The sequence below is a fragment of the Silurus aristotelis genome, assembly GCF_946808225.1.
Source record: "Silurus aristotelis genome assembly, chromosome: 10".
Lineage (NCBI taxonomy): Eukaryota > Metazoa > Chordata > Actinopteri > Siluriformes > Siluridae > Silurus > Silurus aristotelis.
The window spans coordinates 20,868,923-20,891,675 of record NC_139583.1 but is presented as its reverse complement, the minus strand read 5'-3'; the positions used below and the strand labels follow the sequence as shown (position 1 = coordinate 20,891,675).

Sequence of the window (22,753 nt, the reverse complement as noted above, 5' to 3'; positions counted from 1 at the left end):
ACATTTGTCCATAAAGTGTATGACTGTAATGGCACAGCAGGTTACTTCACAATCTCAGGGTCCAGAATTAGATTTCAAAATCCACACTGTGCAGTTCTTCATGATCTCCTATGTTCATGTTTGTTTCATTTGAGTTTCTCCTGTTTGGTTCTGAACTTATGGTATTTCATTACATACAATAAGTTTCTATCCATTACATCTTAAATGCAGATGCCTGTCTGTTTTTTAAAGTTTTTTAATGTTATTATATATATATATATATATATATATATATATATATATATATATATATATAATTAAACCCTATAATAGTGCAAAGCATTCAACATTGTTTGGCCCCAAAAGACACTAAAATCAATGTATCCATTGTATGCATGTGTGTGTATGTGCTGTTAAAAAAAAGATCACCACTGCTGCATGTAACTAGTAACCAACTATAAGCACATGCCTTGTGTAAGGTCTAGTGGAAGAAACTCTGCTTGTGTGTGTGTGTGTGTGTGTATTCTTAGCTCACAGAACTGGATCATGTAACAAACTGAGAAGTGTGACAGATGGAAGCCTGAAGCAAAAACAATACGATAGGTGTGTGTGTGTGTGTGTGTGTGTGTGTGTGTGTGTGTGTGTGTGTGTGTGTGTGTGTGTGTGTGTGTGTGTGCACCATCAAACCTGATCTGAACAAGTGACTTAAGGCTTTGTGATATGAGGTTATTTCAAGAAGGCCTACTCATTTCTCAAGTAAAAAAAACACACACACACACACACACACACACACACACACACACACACACACACACACACACACACATATATATAAAATATATAAAAGTCTATACATTGGTCCTATAGAACTCGTGGGGGTTATGTTCTAAGATCCCCCTGTGAGTTCCAAAATTTCACGAATTTTGGACAAATTTTGTACAGCCCCTATGGTACCTTAGTGAATTAATCTAGACATTATGTCACTTTGATATAATAACGTGTTTAAAAAATTTTATGATTATATTTTTGTGAAAACATAGTTTAAAATGTTATTCCTAAATTCCCTGAACATTCGGTTCCGCTGCGGATTCCTGTGAATTTCAAGATAATCCGCATCTTGCTTTTAGTTAAGTTCCAAATGAGAACCCGCAAATTTTCTACGCCGCGAGTTCCGAACTGCGAATTATCGGGGGTTGACTGTACACACATCCATAATCAAACACTCTCCAAGGGGAGTGTAATTTCCATCTGCAGCCACTAGAGGAGGCAGTCACATGTGTAACTGCACACCTTAAAGGCTTATGGTACATAAGTTCCAGCACAAAACACAGCAATTGGATGCAATTAAGAAACATAGGATTAGGATTGACCTGCTTAGGTGTATAAAGTGGAGCAATAAAAGTGTTTAATGAAGGTTCACAGTTAAGCCTTAAATAATTTAACAAAACAAAGGGGGGGAAAAAGCTATCAATGCTACTGTTTACAATTTACACTTAGCTGCCACTCCTTTGGGAACACATGCGCACCTGCTCAATCGTGCAATCATTCAAGCAGCCAATCATGTGGCAGCTGTACCATGCACTGCATATTTTATGTGTAGTTAGAGATAGGAAAAACATTTACAATGCGTCTTTGCCACAGTAGCCTCAGACTCCTGTTCTTGGCTGACAGAAGCTCACAGAGAGATGCTTTTCTGCTCAGCATGGTTTTAAATAGTGCTTATATGAGTTACTATTGATATCTTTAATCAGTATGATCATTCTTTTCATCAATAAGGTGTTTCAGCACCATTGTTGCCATTATTTCACTATTATGTGTAAACTCTAGAGACTGTTTAATAGGAAAATCCCAGGACCAGGATCCCAAAACCAGTCCTCATAGTACTAAAATATACATCCATACCACGGTCACAGAGATCTGACTTTTTCCCGCTGTTTTATTTGTGAACTAAAGCTGTTGACCCGTATATGCTTGAGTTTATGCATATTCTGCTGCCATAAGTAAATGAGCAGGGGTACCGGTGGTCCTATAGATGGTAGGTGACTTTGTACTGTGTGTTGTCTGTGTGTAATATTTTCCTCTTTTGATTCCATTTTTAAAGGAATTTTGTATGTATTCTTTTGTTTATATTTGTAAGTCAAATACATGTATGTAAATTCGAAGTGACTACATGTATGCATATAACAAGAACGAGTGTAAAAAATAAATATTCCCTTTATTTTATATAAATCTATTGTTCATATTTACATTGACATATTTACTAAAATAGTAATTGTAAAATAGTATTTCAACAGAAATGCCACTAGTACATAATACATAGCTGATAATTGGCCAGCATTAATATGTTCGCCTACGCTGGACTTGCATTCATTTGAGTAGACAACAGTGTGTTATACAGTGTCATAAACCACACGATTAAGTGTGTTTAAGGGTAGTTAACATTTCAAGAGGCATTGGTTGTGGTAAGTTGGAGAATAATTGAAGTCAGCAGAACGCCAAATGTTGCTAATAATCCTTCACTTCCTGTAGGTATTCTAGTAAATAGTCTTGTGCAATAGTACACAACAGGGTTTCCATAAGTACACCTGCAGTAATCACACTGGTGCACTAAGTGGGCGTGAGTCAATTACAATTTTATACCTTGTTAATTCGGGTGAAATTGATAAAATATTTGATTGCTTATTGATCTGAACACGTTTGACAAACTATGTTAATACTTCTGTTTATATTGAGTTTAAATGGTAAATTGGGTCCAATTTTGTTGCGTCTTGTGAACTAGGTCATCTTATTTGCTAGCAGAAACCAGTCTACTTGTCAATTATGATAGCATGCAGATGAATTATACATTCAAGAATCTGTAAACAGACCTCACCCCTCATCCTCACCCCTAAACATGTGGAGTGCAAGAAAAATCATGCACTAGCATTGTTTTAGCATTAGAGCAAACATTCCAAGATAGCAACTAGTATTACAGTCAACAGGCTTGTCACGCCAAACTCCAAAATTAAGCAAAAAGGGCGGTCATGACCAAGTAAACCATTTTACGTTACAGAGGAAAAGCAAACGTAAACAGATTACAAATATAACAAACAATATAAATGTTTTTCACAAAAATTTTATTAAACAAATTAGATTTTTTTTTTTTAAGAATTGTAGTGTGCCAAAGGCACTGAATACCAGGAATGATCCAAAAAGAATTAACAACATATTATAACTTAAAGAATACTTGTTAACAGTGCATGGGGAAAATATATATTGGCTTTTCTGCATAATTTATTGAAAACAATAATGCAAATATACACACATACTGTGTGGACAAAAGATTGTGAACCATTTGCTGTTATAATATCCTCCACTCTTCTGAGAAGATGTTGCATTACATTTTAGAGCGTATTGAGAGCTTTGCTCATTCAGACACAAGAGCATTTGTAAAGTCAGGCTGGTGCAGACAGTGTTCCAATTAATCTTGAAGATGTTCAAGGTCAAGTTTTAATGTCAGAGCTCTATGGCAAGCCACTCAAGATCCTTCACTCCAAGCCATGTATTGCACATTTGGCTGGAAAATTCCCAATACTTTTGTCCATATAGTGTATATAAATATATAAAATCATAAATCAGATTAACTGAAAAAAAAATATCTTGTGCTGATTTTGATGTTATTGTACTGTCTTTCTTTCACATAGTTGTGGAAATGCATATAATTGCCAAATATTACTTATAAATTAATATAGTAAAGTATAGTATAAGATTGTCTCTCACCTGTTTGTAAAGCTCCTTGGTCCTGTTGGGGAATCCAGGGAATCGCCCTGTTTTGGGGATTTTTCCCTATTCATGTGCTGCAGGATAGAGCTCAGCTCACTAATAACATTTGCCTTAGGATCTGGAATAGATGAAGGGGGGCTGCGCAGCTCAGGAGATTCCCTCCAAAGCTTAGAAACTCTCTGTGTGGGTGTTTTGGGGGGCTCTAATTGTGGTGGAGGAGGTGCAGGTGGGGGTTGACTGAAAGATTCGGGACTCTCCTCAATCAAGGGGTCCCTGTAAAGTGCATTGCTCTTGTTGATGATGGGCTTCATTTTTGGCTTGGGTGGCACAGGGGGTCGGTCCACCAGGAAGACCTGCCCGTCTGCATAGACTGTGCAGGTGTCCAAAGCCTCACTACCTTCTGAAGACAGTGTTGAGATGCTGGACACGGTAGAGATGGTGCTGGTGGTCTCTAGGTGGGGGTCTCCGCTACTTCTGCTATCCATTTCTATTCCAGAGTCTGTAATTGGTTCAAAGCTTTCAGAATGTGGTGGAGGGTAGCTGGAAGGGGGGATGCAGTTTAAAATCCCAGGACGTTTAAGTTCTGCATTTATAGGTGGAGGAGCATGGGAGTGGTATGGAGGCAAAGGTCCACCTGGTATACTGTTTTTCCTCTGCTTAAGAATCTCTGCCATCTGATCTTCAGGAATGTCAATACTGTTGGCAAACTCTAACGGAGGTGGTAAAGGTTCAGCAAACACAAATTCTTCATCTATATCAACTGAGGCAAGTGGTGGAGGGGGAATTCGGAAAGGCAGTTTGATAGGCTCATCCACTGATCCACCTGCTGTGATACTTTTTGTTCGGGATGGAGCAGGTGTTTGGGAGTTGGGAGCTGAAGGCGGTTTGAAATTCGAGTCTCTTAATTCTGTGTCCTGTTGGGGTGCCATTTCCTCTTTTTCTTCATTGTGTACATTATTTTCTTCCATCTTCACTCCATCCACCGTGTGCACCATCAGTAATCCTGCTGAATTCTGCTGTGATGTATCTACAATGTCAATAACCATGTTCTTCTTTTCCTCTGGTTGCTTACTGTCTTTCCTCCCTTCTACTTCATATTTAGACTCTGTCATCTGCCGCCGAAGACCGGCCCGGCCTGTGCAAACAGAGGCAGCAAATTTGGCCTCTATGCCTGAGCGAAGCTTGGTATCAATAAACAGGGGTTGATTGATATCTGGTTTGTGAGGCTCCAACTTTGGGGGAGGTGGAGGTGGCTGTGCTTGCTCTTTTATAGCTCTATCTCGGGCTGCCAGAGCCAAAGCTAATGGGGAATTGGGATCAAGAGCTTTACCAGTAACCGGGTGTAGGTATCCTTCACCATTTGTGGTATAGGTCTTGATTGTTGCTGGAAGGCTGACTGGACTATCCAAATCAGGGCAGTTTCTAGTTCGTGTGCTCAGAGGTTCACGTACAATCACAGGTTCAGGAGCATTAAAGACTGTCTCATTGCCCTCACTACTTCCCCTACTTCCTCCAATTTCTTCACTCTCACCTCCAACTCCTTGTGAAGCAGTAAGTAGTGAAGCAGGTGGTGCCATAAATGTTCTAAGCCCTTCATCATTTGCAAACATTCCCTCATCAATGGACTTTGACTGGCGCAAACGAGGGGTTGGAGTAGGGATTGATAAATCCTCATCCCCTAAATCTGTTGATAGAAATGCTGGGGAGTTTCTATGTGCTTCCAGCCTCTTTTCTCGATCTCTTACTGCCCCAGCAATAGCAGCAGCAAAAGGATTATTTACACTGAATGTATCATCAGGTCTTAGCTGGCCTGGATGATCAAGAGTGTTTGTCTCAATTTCCATGCTGCTTCCCTGGCTACTTTTTCCACTGCTGCTAGTAGATGGTTCTTTCACAATGATAGTGGGGATTGGAATAGAGCAGGTCTTCTCAGGACTATCTTCCACATTTGACTGCTTTACTAACATCCCTTTCCTGCGTGCTGGCTTGGCTGGTACATATTGTGTCTTGTTTCCTACTTCAGAATAAGGGTTCTCTGGGACTGAGGCCCTGTTACGATTTCGGGAATTATGCTGGTTTGATACAGTGTTTGAGGATTCGTATTGGTCTGAATTTTGTCGCAGGAAACCACCTCGACCTCTGTTGATGGTGTTTGTATTTCCGTACCCTCTACCAGCTTGAATTTGCATAAAGCCAGACTGGTTGTGGCTATAGTCTCGGCTGTTGGGGGCATTTGGGTTAAAAGGGGGTGATGGAGGGGAGATGCCAGGTGGAGGTGGAATGTCTTCTGATGTATCAGGCATTGAAAGGCTCCGTGTGAACTTTAGCAATGGAGGAGTCAGGAACTGCTTCTCCTCTTCTGTAATACCTAAATATACAAACAGGTCATAAATTATTTTACTATTACCACCAATTAAAAACAAAAAATTAGTATAATTTTAATTTACAATAATTGCACCCAATTTACTTAATGAATCTAATGTAATATTTAAGTAGGCCTATTCAGACTTTTCCTTTTGTTTCCACACTGCTCAGGATTAATGTACAAATTTAACATGGCTAAAGGGTAAGTTTTGCAATAAGTTACTGTTTGTAACTCAATGTTTGAGAGAACCGGGATTATGAACAGAAACCTATTGTTCTCTTTTTTGCCCGAAGGAGGAGAAGGAGAGGAGAAAGACGTCTACAGCGACGGCAGGGAAAGAAGAAGTGTAGAGGAGTAAAGGTTAGGGTGGGCACTTTAAATGTTAGTACTAGTTAGGACTTGTAAAGGAAGAGAGGTAGCTGATATGATGGAGAGGAGAAAGGTAGATATGTTGTGTGTTCAGGAGACCAAGTGGAAGGGGAGTAAGGCCAGGAACATTGGTGGTGGCTTTAAACTGTTCTACCATTGTGTGGATGGAAAGAGAAATGGTGTATGGGTGATCCTGTAGGAAGAGTTTAGTAAGAGTGTAGTGAAGGTGAAGAGAGTTTCTGATAGGGTTAAGAATGTGAAGCTGGAAGAAGGAATTTTCTCTGCTAGCCATGGTGCCTCAGACCAAATGGGTGCTATCAAGATCAGAGTCAAACCCTGTTCTTTTACTCTGGCCAGGGTTGGAGTTATTATGCAAAGCGGAGGAAGTGCGTAGAGCCAAGCCAAGGGAGTCATCCACATCTTGATCGACGACCTCCTGGCCGAACCTCTTCCATAGCAGCCCCACTACCTGAGGGTTAAGGTGGCACTTTCTTTAGAGTGGGTTCCCCCTCGACAAAAGGTCTGCGCCCCTGCCTTACCTGGTTACCCGTAACAACAGAAAATGTCATCTGCTGTAATATGTCATATTAACAGGTTGGGAGCTAGTGCATGAAGCTTGGAGGAGTGCATCAACCTTCAGGGGGATGTCACAGCACACTAACACATGATGCTCCTGCAAGCGGGGCAGAGAATGTTTCAGAGCCTTTCACACAGTAAGGACCTCCAAATAATATATGTGTTGCGTCTAGTGTGTTTAACCTGTGCAAAGCCTGTGCGAACTGGAGGTGGACACTCACTGGCAGGGGGGCTGACCAAAAGAGTGCCTCCATTTTTAAATGGTTAAATGTGGAAAGCCGAAAAAGGTGTCCAGAGGGCTGTCCATACATGAATGTGAAATTAAAGCCTAACATCAGGTCAGCCGTTTACGTTCAGAGGGAGTGGGGTTTGGAGGATTCTTTTACAGCGGCCATGGTGAAGGACATTTACCCCCAGAGCCTAGCAGGTGTGGGTTCATTCTGCATGGCTCCCTGCAGGGTTTATTATTCCTGCCTGTATGGTGGGAATGGCGTCGAATAGCAGGTGCGTTAAGTGGCTGCACAAGGGCATCTGGAGTAGCGCAGGTTTTTTTTTGAAGACAACGTTTGAAAGCCTTGCCCTTCAGGCTCAACTAGTGCTCCTAAAATGCGCTGCTTCTTACTATCGAGACGACTGGATAGATTAATCCACAGTGCACCTTCTCCAACTACCAAGCGAGCTATAGAGCACCCACTAGCTTAGACAGCTTGATGTGCATTATGGAGGACAAGAACGTTAACTGTAACGATCTCTCTAGTTGTTGTTCCAAGTCGATCAGTGGTTTGGCCTAATATGTGAACAACAAGGAGGAAACATTGAGGGCTCTCAATGAGAGAGCCAAGGCTTTATTAAAGACCTGATAAATGGACGTGGAGAAGTGATACATTTTACCTGGCAGAACAGGCTTAGGTGGGGATAGCTGTCATGAGAGAGGCTTAGTTGTCTGGCGATAGAGGACTTGATAGCAGGGGGGTCATCCTTACCAAAGCTTACTATAGCCTTAACCTCAATACCTGCAAGACCATGTTTAAGATCAAGCAGATCTCCCCAACAATGCTTTGAGTGTTTCTGGAAGGACAGAATGAAGCTGCTTTCTAGGACCGGGAGGAGGACCCAGAAGTTTTCCATCGTAGACATCCCTCTTTTGATCCAAAGCATTCTGAAGAGCCAGCCATTCGATATTGAGGTGAGCAGCAACTCTGAAAGTACCAATTTGGGCAAGGGAGTGTGAGCAATAGCCTGAAGGGCCACAGATGACGGGATGACTTCCTCGTCATCCAAGTCATTGAGAAGGCCTGCATCGTCCTCATCCCCGGAGCCATGTAGTCTGTCAATAAAATCGGGTTCGGCCGCTAATAAATCCTCAAATGGTGACGGGCATTGGTCGGCCCAGTTCACGGAAGCTGCACCACAGGAGGCCCCCGGGTATGCTGTGGCGTCGCCTCTCTCCCCTTTTGAGTCGGTCAATTTCAAATCAGTGGACTGAGTAGCGGCCACTTTAAGCCTGCGATGCAGAAGCTTTTTTGGGAAGTGGCTACAATTCTTGGGTAAGTCTTTCGCTTCCTGAGCATGTTTAAGTCTCAAGTAGACAATGCAGAAGGAATGGGGATCCCTAGTGGTGATGAGACTGCTGCACACAGTCCACCGGTGTAGCCGAGGCTGACTTAGAAAGTGCCATGAGAAAAAGGTATGAAATAGGCGGGCAGCCTATTAATGGGTGTGAGGAAAGGTAGCTTGCAAAAAGCTAACCTGGCTAAAAGACAAGGACATCTGACAGAAGCTGATCCGGAGATGTGTCCTCCTGAAGACAAAGTGAAGTCAAATAAATAATGACCTGTGAGGGGAGTATACAGATGTCGCAAGAAGCAAATGGCAACTGGGGAAAGGTAGCATGTGCAGGTGCTTTATTCACTCTGGTAAGGGGCGGTCCCTTACCTGCCGCTGGGCACACGCTCCTGTCTGTCAAGCCAGACTTGGTTCATTTGGATGCTTCTGCAGAGGTCAGGTACAGATGCACTTCCCATAGGTGGATCTCGAACATAAGATGATGAAAGAGAACTTTATCTAACCCCAAATGCCTTTCAATGTTTTCTGAAGAATCTCCAAAAACATACTTCTGCTTCTGCTCTTTGCCCAGAGGTTGTGGAGGGGCTTATAAGACCTGACATCAGTTGCATAACTGCCTGTCTTAAGCCATATGGTCAGGGAGGCATTTCAAGGACCATTTCTAATAAAAAGACCACCCTTTTAAAATGCACTTTCCAGTTTCATAATTATTTCCAGTAGTTTTGAGCAAAGGAATTTGGAGTGGCAAGCAGATCAGTCTAATTTAATGATTGAATGATGAACTTAATGAACTAGGCCCAGCTGGTGAGAGCGAACCTGTTGTGTGATTAAAATGTGTAATCTGCCATGGGAATAGCAATCAACAAGTGTAAAAATAGAACCACATGAAATTTCTGGTTGGATTGAAAATGTGTGGCATATGAAAGTACACTATATTGCCAAAGGTTTGCGGACACCTTGTTATAAATATGGTATGTGCTTTTTGAGCATTGCATTCCACATTTTGTCCAAATTTGCTCTTATAATTACCTAAAGTTTTCTTGGACGATGTTCCACTAGATTTTGTAGTGTGCTTATGTTTATTTAGAGACAAGGGTGTTAGAAAAGTCAGGTACTACTGTAGGTGAGGCAGCCTGGGGTGCAGTCAGAGTTCCAATTCATTCCAAAGGTGTTCAATACAGTTGAGGTCAGAGCGCTATAGCAGGAGATCTTCCAATCCAACCCATGCAAAGTAAAGTCATGATGGATCAGGTTTGAGTCTCCTAGTTCAAGTGAAGGGAAAATGTCATGCTACTGCATCCAAAGACCCCTGTACAATTGTGTGCCTTAAGCTTTGTGATAACAGTTTGGAAAACCACATATGGCTGGGAAAGTTGGGTGTCCCTATACTTTTGTCCATATAGTGTATGTGCATTATTGACCTGGGTATGGTCCATAAAGTAGCATTCTTTACCTTCTAATATCAGCAAACCACAGATGGAAGATTTATATAGAAAACATGAATTAATGTTCTCAAACACTCCAGGATTAACCCTACCAATGAAAATTGGCTAAATGTTCATTTAATTTTAAAAAGCTTTGCCTGTAGTGCTGTTAGAACAGTAACAAATGGCTGTAATAAAAAATATATATTTTAATAGTTATAGTTATCAGTTTACATATATAATACAATATAATAATAGAGTAATATAGTATAAGAGAACATACTATACAGTTGCTGCCAGTTGTTTTTAGTGAAGTGGGCTTTTAATTTTGCTACAAAAGATAAAAAAAAAATCTTATTGTTTATGTTGTCAACTCACCATCAATTGTGAACAAATGTTCTTGTAACAGTGCACTAAAAGTATTGATGTACAGTATGCTTCAGTGGATGCTTAAAATGCAATTTAGGTTCAGGTAAAATATTTACCATAAATAGGTAACTTGATGACATATTTTAAGTCATAATAAAATTATATTTGCATATGCTTACCAATGGATTTTTGCCTTTTCATAGCTCCCTTTGTTACTCCCAAGAATGCCCCCTGTTGGCCGCTAGGAAGTGTGGGAGGAACGACAGCTACACCTTGCCGTTCATACATGGCCTGCATAATAGAACAACATATAATATATTCAGTATAAAATAAAATAAACGTATTTAGTTTTACCTAAGCAGAGGATCCGCTACTGCGTATCACTCATTTTACCTGTACAGTGAATATGGTATGTAATTTGGAATGCACCAATTTAACTGATGATAATAAGGCATTTGTGTTTGTAAGGAATTGTTATTTGGTATGATGTACAGTAGTGGATAGTGGGTAGTGTATGTGGTTTGGGACACATCTATAGTGATCATGTAGAGTGGGGTGTGATTTTAAACACTTTTGCACATTTCTGCTTATATGATCAATTTCAGGAATTACATTGAAGTCAGTAGGTGTGACCAAGCAGCGACTGGAAGGACGAGGCTTAATGGTGGCCACTCTCATGTCCGCTGAGCTGTTGTCCTTTGTGTTTTTCTGGGATGGAGGCACTTCGTCCACTTTATCTGCAACAGATAAAAAAACGAAAAGAAAAGAAACACTGCTTACTGAAAAACAGGATAAAGATTTTGACAACTTTTGACTCCTATACAAGGAAAATCTTCATGATGCCAGAAGCTGCTTTTATCTTTTCATCAAAGGACACATTTGATGAAATTGAAAGCAATAATAAATGTAATAAAACAAAAAAAAAAGGGAATACAGCCCACAAAGCCGTGCAAGCTCTGTAGAATTTTGTTTGCGCTCTCTGCTTTAGACACTGCCGCCGAGCTGCATGCGAGTGATTCACTGTTTTTTTTTCCCATTTCATTATGTATTCTTTTGTTTTTTTGTTTAAAGCCTCCATGCATTTTTTTTTGTGTGATTACTTAGTGTGACTTGAAAAACAATCCTCTTCTTCAGACCCTCAACATTAGATGACTGAGTATCTACACAGAGATGGGAAGAGAAGCATGATTTAGAGCTCAAAATGCCGAACTCACACAAGCGTCTTTAGACTTTACATATAGATAGATTTACACGATCTTTACTGTACACTCTATACTGTATAGTGGATACATACCTACATGCTTGCATTCCTAAACCCAGGCATTTAAATGACACTCAGTTAACACAACAACTAAGTGTCATTCTGCACACTGTATGGACAAAAGTTTGTGGACATCTGAGCATGATTGGTACGTGCTTTTTGAACCACCCATTCTTTATTTTGTTATTAATTTTTTTCATTCTTCTGGAAAGATGTTCCACTAGATTTTTGAATGTAGTTGTGTAGATTTGTGCGTGTTAGTAAATTCAGGCACTGATGTAGGGTAAGGAGGCCTGGCATGCAGGTAGCATTCCAATTTATTTCAAAGGTGTTCAGTAAGGTTGAGGTCAGAGCTTTAGCAGGGCACTCAAAACATCTTCCACTCCAAAGTAAACTAGGAGTGGTGTCATGCTAGAACATGTTTTGGGTCTCCTAGTTCAATTGAGGGGAAATGTTATGCTAAAGCATCCAAAGACATCCTATACAAGTGTGTACCTCCAACACTGTGGTTTTTGAGCAAGGAAGACATATGGTTAAAAACTTCAGGTGTCCTAATACTTTTCATCCATATAGTGCATGGTACATCTTAAAGCACCTGCTTAAATATTTTTTATACTTATTAATATTGCTATTATCTGTGCTGTGTGATGAATTAAACTGATCTTTTCACATGAGAGAGTACTTGCTGACATAAGGTATGAATCAACTGAAAAACCTAATGTGATAATTCTCACTCTAATTCCACTTTCACAACCTCTCGATATAAACTGCATCCACCTGGCAGTTACAATTCTGTAAAGACCATTAAATGCACTTCTGTCTAAAAGTGGGTTCCAATTTGTTAGATAGAAAATGTAATTAAAACCTAATTGTATATGGACAAACCAATGGATATAGGGTGCAAAATGTACAATGTAAAATATAAAAGGAACAAGGTTAAATATACATCATTACAAAATGTATTTCCTTATTCATTATGGTACAAATATTTCTTTTCTTTTTTTCACTAAATACAATAGCAGAGATTTCTTGACTACAGCTAACCAAAAAATATAAATCCTATTTAAAATCTTGTCCTTACTCATTTTAAGCATTTATTTCTAGAAAGAAGTAAAATTACTTCCTCATAACATCATAAAATGACAAGCTTGGAATGAGTAATAACATCCAGAAATAGGTCTCATATTATGGTTAACTATAATTCTATAATATTAAAAACTAAATTAATTTAATATATATTTACTATATTTTCAGTTAAGGTGATGAATATAATAAATTTATTTTCTTACAGTTATTTGTCTCTCTCTCTCTCTCTCTCTCTCTCTCTCTCTCTCTCTATATATATATATATATATATATATATATATATATATATATATATATATATATACACACATACACTCTCACCGGCCACTTTATTAGGTACACCTGTCCAACTGCTTGTTAACGCAAACTTCTAATTAGCCAATCACATGGCAGCGGCCTGGTCTGAGTATTTCAGAAACTGCTGATCTACTGGGATTTTCACGCACAACCATCTCTAGGGTTTACAGAGAATGGTCCGAAAAAGAGAAAATATCCAGTAAACGGCAGTTCTGTGTGCGCAAATGCCTTGTCAGAGGTCAGAGGAGAATGGCCAGACTGGTTTGAGCTGATAGAAAGGCAACAATAACTCAAATAACCACTCGTTACAACTGAGGTATGCAGAAGAGCATCTCTGAATGCACAACACGTCGAACCTTGAGGCGGATGGGCTACACCACACCAGAGTTTTTCACCATAATTGTAGCGCTAGTTTTTCCATAATACATTGTTTGGTTGTCTGGAATAATTAACATGAACTGTTCTGTGTATTTGTTGAAACATTATTTATTGAAATTTAATCCTTCATATTGTTGTGTACTTTATGTGGTTATGTGTTGCACTTTGGTCCAAGCTTGGCAGCTTGGTGGCTACAGTTGGAATTAACGGTTGCAATGGATCATACAAACTATTGTATAGTTATCACTTCTACACTCTGGGGGCCAAAATGTTAAAACTTTATTTAGCATGTGTCTGGGTTCCAACCAACCCAACCAATTACACCCTCTGAATGGAACAATATATATATTTGTTTCTGTAAGAAGCTGTCCACAGGTTTACCCAAAAAGCTTAAACATTTTCCATATTAATAACATAATTTATTGTTAAGTTAATTCAAATCGTAATATTTTGCCCCCCAGGAGGATATTTTCAGGCTCAGTAGGTCTGACTGTTATAGCATTTCGTATGAAGTAGTATACACGAAAAACAAAACAAAACAAAACCCGAATGACTTCAAATTCTACAACACTATTGTTCTATTGTTCATATCAGCCTAAAGGTATGTAAAGAATAAACTAAGAACTAAACTGTGACATAAATATGTCACAGGAATGCAAAAAATGTTGGGTGTGCTCTTATAATTAATAGGGACTTAAAACTTAAACGCTAACACTTACCACCTTTCTTTTTCCTCAAGGTGGCTGGAAAAAGAGCGGAAATCATACTGCACAGATCAGTGTAAGTAAGATAGGAATCCTTCACACAAACACACACTCTCACATACGTATTGTCATACTCTCCTCCTCTGTACTTCTCACAACTGGGTGGAAAACATTATTATAACCTGTACTTATAATAGATAATAATATTCTCTGTAGTGACTTAGTGAGAGAGATCACTGGTAGAAACTATGTAGCTTTGAAACTTACATTGCTGAACAGTATTTGACAGGGGTGATGAAATTCTTATAAATCATATCTTTTTAGTAATTTTTTATGCAGGAGGGCTAAATGTTGGTAGTAAATCAAAAATCGAAACAGCTAATACGAGTTGTTAAAGTAAAGGCTTAAAATCATACCAAAAGCAAAAAATAAGCTGATGGAATAGGACTGTTAGTCTAATAGTAAGCTTATATCATCACTACGACTTCTTGGAAAAATGGTAAAAAGTTGAAATAATAGAGACATTATTGGAAGTACAGTTCATTTCAAAATGTAAAAAAACTAATATTTTATTAGTTTTGAGACATATTCCTTTTGTTTAAATACGACTAACAAAAAACAAAACTTTGTCATTTAGAGCGCAAACAGTCGGCTGGAATGTTACCTACAGTATAATCTAATGGCCAGACCAGTAACTGCAGCTAAATCCTACTGAACTGCGTTGGGATGAACTGAATCACAAGCTCAGAAGGAAATAATTTATAATATATAATAATCCAACTAATAAAGAACACCTTTGGCAAGCTTTACAAGAGTTATGGCAAAGGATTTCAGCTGTGTAAAGACGTTCAGAGTGGTTAAAGATGTTCATGATAAAGTAGGATTTTTCACATTATTATTATTTTGGTGTCAGGCGGAAGAACGTGCCGGAAACCGAAGTGCATTTCATGTTGTTTAATGAAGAAACAAAGGGCAAATGCAGAAAACGGCAAACCAGAGCTAAGTTCCAGGTTTAGCAAAACCTGGTGAATACTATGACCAGAGAAAGTTCAGAGAACTAAACAGAGTCCCGTAAACTATGAAAACCAAACTAAACACGTAGCGTACGTAGCTTGGGTAGTCCAGCAATGTTCATCAGCCTAAACTGTAGAACGGACAATGATCTTGGTGGGGAACGGAGGTTATATAGTCTGGAGGCTGATGAGTGTCAGGTGTAGATGATTAGTAGGTAGGAGAGCTGCTTGAAGTGATAGGTGGGTTAGGTGAAGGTGTGGCTGGTGGATCCCTGACATTTGGTTAAAGTAAATTGTATACCGTTAAATGGCCTAGTTTGTTGCACATAAACAAAAGGAATATGCATGTCTTTCTTAAAAACAAAAGACTAGCTGATTCAAAACTTTTGACAGCCATAGTATATATTACTATTATTATGGAGGAATAAAACAAACAGCATGCCTTCATCTGCATTTTCCTCATAACTGGGAACTGCGCAGCACCCAGAAAAAAGGGGTACGCGTGCAGCACCACAAAGATTTCATTTGGTAAACTACACAGAATATCAACATGCTATGTAACGTAAAGTAATGTAAAGTAATTGCGCTTCTTCTGCTGTATTAATATGACTCCATTTACGCAAATAGTGTTATTTTTTTTTCAAGCAAGAAGTCCGTCCGTTCTCTAAAAATAATTTGCTTCATGTACCGCTCTTTAAAATAACCTCACTTGAGAAGATAAGTATTGGAGTACCATTAGAGGAAAGCTTCACCCTGAAACACATTATATATGATTACACAGTAATGTGTGATGTGCGTTGTGATTCTGATGCAATCTGTTGGTTGGTGCTGTATTGCTCTTATTCCAGTGAGATGATATTAAACAAACTTAAATGCCTACATATGAACCGTTAAGTAGCGATGAAGCAAGACCAATAGGTCCTGAGTATTTTAAATGCCACCAAATTGAAAATAGACCAACAAGTTGATTAAGGAAACTAACTACAGTATAAGTCACTGATAAATAATCACATGTATTACAGGTATTGATATGCGGGAGACAGGGTGAAGTTTTCCATAAGTGCTTAACTACTAGCATATGCAGATTGTAAAACTTTATTCTTGCAAAAAAGTCCCAAGACAAAAAACAAAAAAACAAATCAGAAGGTCTTTGACACAACAAAGCAAAACATACTATAAATCTGAACAGTCCAAACACAATATAAAGTGCATAGGGAGACCTTGCATGCCATTTTGCTAGCTCACCATTAAAGGAACATTTCTGCCAAAAAAAAAAAAAGAAAGCGTACACATAATTCATCTAATTATATTTACCCCAAATGTATTAAAAAGATGTTTGGGGTCTGAAGTTTGTTTTATTAAACATGTAGTATTGTGGCATATAATCAACAATGCAACGACACAACTTGGTGATCATGCAAGGGTCATTAAATCCAAATAAACAAGATGGTATGTGGTGAAATGTGCAGACAGGACACTCCTGCTTACCTTTATCCACTACTTATAATAACCCAGAATGAAGCAGAATTGATTGAATGCACAAAAAATAGGAAGGATAGAGAAGAGATATTAAACAGGTCTGAATGCTTTCACTAAAAAAAAAAGATTTAAAGTGTATTTATTGGGGCTACAACTGAATTAAATAACATTTTTAGTTAGTCTAGTTTGAAGATCCTGTACATCTTGAACATAATCCAGATCACGTTCTCTTCAAATAAAAAACAAACATTTACAGTACTGATAAAATTCTAAATACAATTTATTTGTGAATGTACATACTTGTGTCTGTAATGTGTCTCTTTTTTTAAATGTATACATGCCTCAGTGCATCTCTGGGAGCATCATGACATTGTGTTTGTTTCTACAATCTGAGGTGCAAAAATGGGGTATGCAGTATATGCAGTGCATAAGGGCGCTGCACATAGGAGGCGCCATTTCATGTTGTGGATTTATTCTTTTTTTTGGGATGGGAAAGGGGGTACCAACCATGATCTTGCATACCCTATGTGCCGTTTGCACCCCTGTCTTCAATAAGTGTTTGTGTGTATGCTTATAAGAATGTTACTAGGAGGAGAAGTCAATATTAATGTACGGTACTGCCTGAGCATGAGAATGTGTATATGTGCATCTCTGTGTGTATTTGTATATCTGCAGTACATATTGTATGTTCATGTTTGAGTGTGTATATGTGTCTTACCAATGTCTTCCAGTTCTGACGTCATCGATTTGGAGCGCATGGATAGTGCTGTGGATGGTGCTCGCTTCGGAGGAGGCGGGGCTAAAGAGAATTATAATACAATTAATAATAATAATAATACAGTTTTATTGAAAGAAAATATATATATATATATATTTTGCCTTTTATTGCAGATAGGTGTTACAAGATATTCTATTTTTTCAACGGAAAAAAAGAAATACATCACAGCTGCGTACGGTATTCATTTCGCTCATGCACAATAATTCACGAATGCATTCAAATAGAATAGTTTTGTACAATACAGCATGCATGCATATGTGTTTGTGTTCAGCTCAATAAAATGTGTCAGATAACTCACAATCTGCTGTTATGCCCTGAATATGTTGTTACTATAGAAACCATAACATATTAGAACAAGTGTGTTAATATAAATTATTAATGTGCAGTTGGCACTATTGTCAGAGCTACTGTTAGTAATAAAAAATACTAATTAATTAAACACCTTATTACCAATCTGAAATAAAAAGTCAGGTCCGTTATGCCTCATATATGTCATTACATAGTGTAGAGTGTAAATATATAGGTTATAGTGTGCCATTTGAGAGATAGGCCATCTCTCTCTCTCTCTCTCTCTCTCTCTCTCTCTCTCTCTCTCTCTCTCTCTCTCTCTCTAATTCTGTCTGTATAAAGTGGCAGATGGCTGCAATGTGGTTCAGGTCTGTGAGCATCAGGTGCCAAACGAGCCTTCAGCAGGATGCTGCCATCCTGTCCTTAACCTCTCTGGTCTGTAAGTGTTAAAATGACCCAGTTTATCATCAAAATAGTAAAGAATTCTCCTTCTACTGTTTTTGCATATACAGTGAAAGTCTGAGAGCAATGAAAATGTTTCCTTTTTACATTACATTTTATTTGAATACAACAATTTACAGTTATATTGCAGATTACAACTTGAGTAATTCCAGATTTTTTTAGTATTTGACATTTTCCAGTTTTGCCTTGATGACAGAGCGCACACGTCGAGCTGGCATGGACTCTAAAAGTGTGCAAAATCTTGAGGTTGTGCCAAACCTTCTAATCCATTTTAGATCAAATTTATCGGTGTCATCTGAGATTAGGGATAAATCTAATGTTTTTGTACAAAGCAGTTCAGTTCTGATCAATACTACATAATAAGAGATAAGATATACCTTTATATACAGAAATAGCATATAGAAACATATAGAAATAGCACCGAATTATGATTTTTAAAATATTTAAAATATTAAACATACATTGTAAATAGATAATTAAATATTTAAAAAATCCCAGATTCTTATTGTGGTGTCAGACACTTTATGACAGGAGTGTCATGACACATATAATCATATTAGAAAAAGAATTATTCCGATATGTTTGTTAAATGCACTTTTAATAAACAGTTTTTGCTGAAGGTCCCATGGGAAGGTTGTCAGCTTTCCCACTCGAAGTATAACACTTCAAACTATTCAAAAATGTTCAAATATAGAAAAACAGTCTTCTTTTTTTCTCATTTCACAGGAAAAAAATACTTCTCTGTGTGTAGACATGTGTTGTATGTGTGTGAATTTGTGTCTGAGGTGTACCTTTCTTTCTTGCGTTGTCATCATTGTCCAGGTTCCTGGTGACTGTCACTACTTTAATGACGAGTCTGTTTCCACCTTGCCGTATCATGTTGACCACCTGCCTGTGACCCACCTTTACCACATTCTCCTGATTTACCTGAATACACACACATTTACAGTCAGCAGTTTCTATAAAATACAGGCAAATCCAGAGTTTCCTTTCAAGACACTATATAAAAAAATATAAACTAAAGCTTTCTTTCAGCTTCTCCAATTAGGGGTCGCCACAGCGGATCATCCGTATTCGTGATCCGCATGTTCGATTTGGCACATGTTTTTACGCTGGATGCCCTCCCTAACGCAACCCTCCCCATTTATCCAGGCTTGGGACTGGCACTAAGTGTGCACTGGCTTGTGCAAGCCTAATGGCTGGGGTCGGTTCCCTGACCGGGAATCGAACCCGGGCTGCGGCGGTGAGAGCACAGAATCCTAACCACTAGACCACCAGGGAACCACTATATAAAAACTATAAAAATTAAAAATGTTATCTGTGAATTATTTTATTTTTATATGGATTTTTGGACTTTAGGAATTGTCCAAGTATCCATGTTGGTAAGCCTATTTATTTCTTTTAGGTGTGTAGTTAAGTAGCCTTTGTGCTGCCAGAGCAGGACTGTCATTTAAATCTCTTTTGTGACCAAATTATTCACTGACTTAAACAACAAGGGTGCAGTCATGACCAAATGGATTAAATAGAAATACACTTTTTGGAAAAATAATTCATGAACAAAATGAAATGAAATATTAAGCTTTTAGCTTTTTGCTTTTAACATCAAATCAATTGTCAAAAAAATGTCAAACCACAGCACCAACAACCTGTCCCTACTGTGCCCCTTAAGCAAGGCCCTTAACCCTCACATGCTCAGTTGTATGTTAGTTTGGTGTCTGCCAATATGCTCTCAATATTGGTTTAAATTTTGTAAAACTAAACAACATTGACTTTTCCTTCTGTAAAAAGCTGTCCACAAGTTTCCATATAAAGTTGCTTTAACTATTTGTTGAATTCCTGCTCATTTCCTGACCAATTATTTGATGTTTGGGGATGGCCCAGTTTATATACAAATGTATATAGAATATAGAATATTTGAAGATATTAAAAATGCTGACATATTAGTGATATATACTAAAGTAAAATCTCTCTTTCAAAATATAATACCAAAGATATTGATGCAGGTAGAATCCGAAAGTCTTAAAACCAATAAGAATGGCTGCTGTTGGTAATTGTAAAGCCTTTCAGCCATTACTGAATGAAGGGAACAAATCAGTGCATGTTTCACACGATGCACAATCGTAATTTACAATTATGATTCACAGCATTTTCCAATCACTGCCTATTCATTCATGTAACTCTTCATCATCAATGGAAAGAGGGTCAACCATGCCTTATCCCTCTGTGCAAAAATTCATAATCAAATGTTGATCCCAACTATTTGGTTTCAGTAAAAAAATAGACTCATTTGTAAGAAAATAATATTTGTACATATGGCCCCTAATACTTACTGAAATTCTGAATGCTATTAACTGTTTCAGAAGCAGATAAATTCTAAAATATGCATTAAAATCCTGACGATTTTTGTTAGTTTGTTATTGGCTGGATTCTTTTTTATTTATTTTAATATACATTAATTGACTTTGCATGTTATTGGTGAAAACAGTGTTGCTGAAAACGTATAGCATATTTACAACTCACATCTATATCTAATAAAAACAGGATGTTTAAAAAAAAGCAAAAAAAACCCGAAAAACGTTTGAATTTATTTATGGGATCATTTAATTCTTTAAAGTGCTTTATCACAGGCAATAGAGGATATGAGTCATGATACTGCAGCACACACACACACACACACACACACACACACACACACACACACACACACACACACACACACACACACACACACACACACACTCTCTCTCATTCTCTCTTTAATCCTGTCTATTACTGTAGACAATTTCCCAGAAGACTGCTGTCTGACACATAAGGCAAATAGGAATGTCAAATTGTCATCGATACCAAAACGTTCCCCGCTAACTTTAATGCGATAACATAAAGTAGAGGGTGTTGATTCAATGCAATCATTAGGTGATTCAGTCAAGCTTGAGTAGGTAGTTGTAGGGACTCAGAGGTTTAGGCTTTGATTTACAGATTACAACGCCTGTGTTCATATCCCAAAACTGACAAATTATCATGGGTGGGTCTTTCAGCAAGACCCTTAACCTTCCCCTCAGTGGTACCCTGGCTTAATTGTAAAAAAAAACAAAAAAAAAAACTTAGAGAAACAACCAAATGTACTAGATTATGTATTATTTTATACTATGTAAGATATTACAGTATTTTGCTCTAAACATGTTTACAGCTATTCACAAAAAAATAGTGACCATCCTTGATTGTCATCGTCATTACTAGTAAATTACTTTAAAATAATCAGTTAACTTTTTCCACTGTATATATTTGGATTGAAGCACTGCATAGACCTGCTTCATAGATCACTCATATTTACATTTACATTTATAGCATTTAGCCAACATCCTTATTTAGACAGACTTACAATGATCTCATTTTAACAATACAATTCAATTTAAAAAAACGATCAGAGAGATTCCAAAATAAATTACCCATAGTTGAGAATGAGCCAATCTTGCAGTTAGAAAAGACAATTAAGGATGAATGGTCAGCTAACTGCTAGTTTCTATTGTGGTAGAAACCAGAAGGGCACTGGGACTATAAAAATACATGTGCTGCCTTAGCGCCCTGTCCTTGCACCACACCACACACTTTTATACAGCTAAGCCTCAAGAACGAATTTATTCTTTTTCTCCAAGACATGGAGTGGATTATAGATACTCATAATGCATTTTCTTTTTTTGTTAGCTAAATGGTTAGCATATTCGGCTGTTGCGTTTGTATGCAGTGATGTATTGACATAAGAATGAAGACAGTAGCAGGATTTTGAATTTTGATTCATCAAAGTTTTCACGCCATGACACGTATTCGTCTTCATTTAATGATAATTATTACTTTTTAAAAATATCTCTGAGATCATGGTTGATGTTTTCTTTTTTTTAAAGAAGTCACTGAGAACTAAACATTTGTTATTTAGGTGGTGATAAAAACAAACCTGAATTAGGGTGAACGTTTTCTATGACTACTGGGAAAATACATGTTCTAATACACGTTTTAACTTTTTAATAATTGACCGTGCACCTCTATTTTTTGTATTATACCAAACATTGCTTTTGTTTGGCTGAAATGAGTGCCACTCATGCTGTAAAGTCACCAGCCACTTCAGTGCAGGAAGCTCTGCAACAGTCGCTATGGCAACGGGCATCACGCGCCGAGGGGCTTGCACCGTGTCTGAATTCGTTCCCTATTCACCTTAAAAAGATTTATTTCGGGTGCAGCCATTTTGCAGCGTCATCTGAATTGTCAGTGGACAAACTCTAGTCTTTGGAGAGAATTATTATTAATTTTATCATCCATAGTGCACATACTACTTCTGCAAGTATTACCACAAGGCAAAGTGATTTCTTTCTGCTTACAATGTATTTGTTAATATATGAAATACAAATAAATCTTATTGATATATTAATATGCACCTGTCAGTCAAAACTCTAACGCCACAGACCTAATCCATCAAGGCATTAACTATACAAGACTTCTGAAGGTGTCTGGCACTAAGATGTGAGCAGCAGAATCTTTATATCCTGTAAGTTGTGAGGTGGGACCTCCATGGGTTGAAATTGTTTGTCCAGTGCATTCCACAAAT

The 22,753-nt window shown here is 38.0% G+C and overlaps 1 protein-coding gene across 1 annotated transcript in view; it reads right to left on the bottom strand.

Annotated features, from left to right (window-relative positions):
• Positions 1–22,753, bottom strand: part of LOC310732386 (SH3 and multiple ankyrin repeat domains protein 2-like) — a 125,631-nt gene that overhangs the window by 1,473 nt on the left and 101,405 nt on the right. The window contains exons 17-21 of the mRNA XM_083552841.1: positions 18,948–19,083; positions 17,347–17,427; positions 11,023–11,147; positions 10,590–10,701; positions 3,739–6,109 (exon numbers count right to left, since the gene is read on the bottom strand). Of these exons, the coding sequence (XP_083408967.1) occupies positions 3,739–6,109; positions 10,590–10,701; positions 11,023–11,147; positions 17,347–17,427; positions 18,948–19,083 (2,825 nt within the window). The remainder of the gene's footprint in view (positions 1–3,738; positions 6,110–10,589; positions 10,702–11,022; positions 11,148–17,346; positions 17,428–18,947; positions 19,084–22,753) is intronic.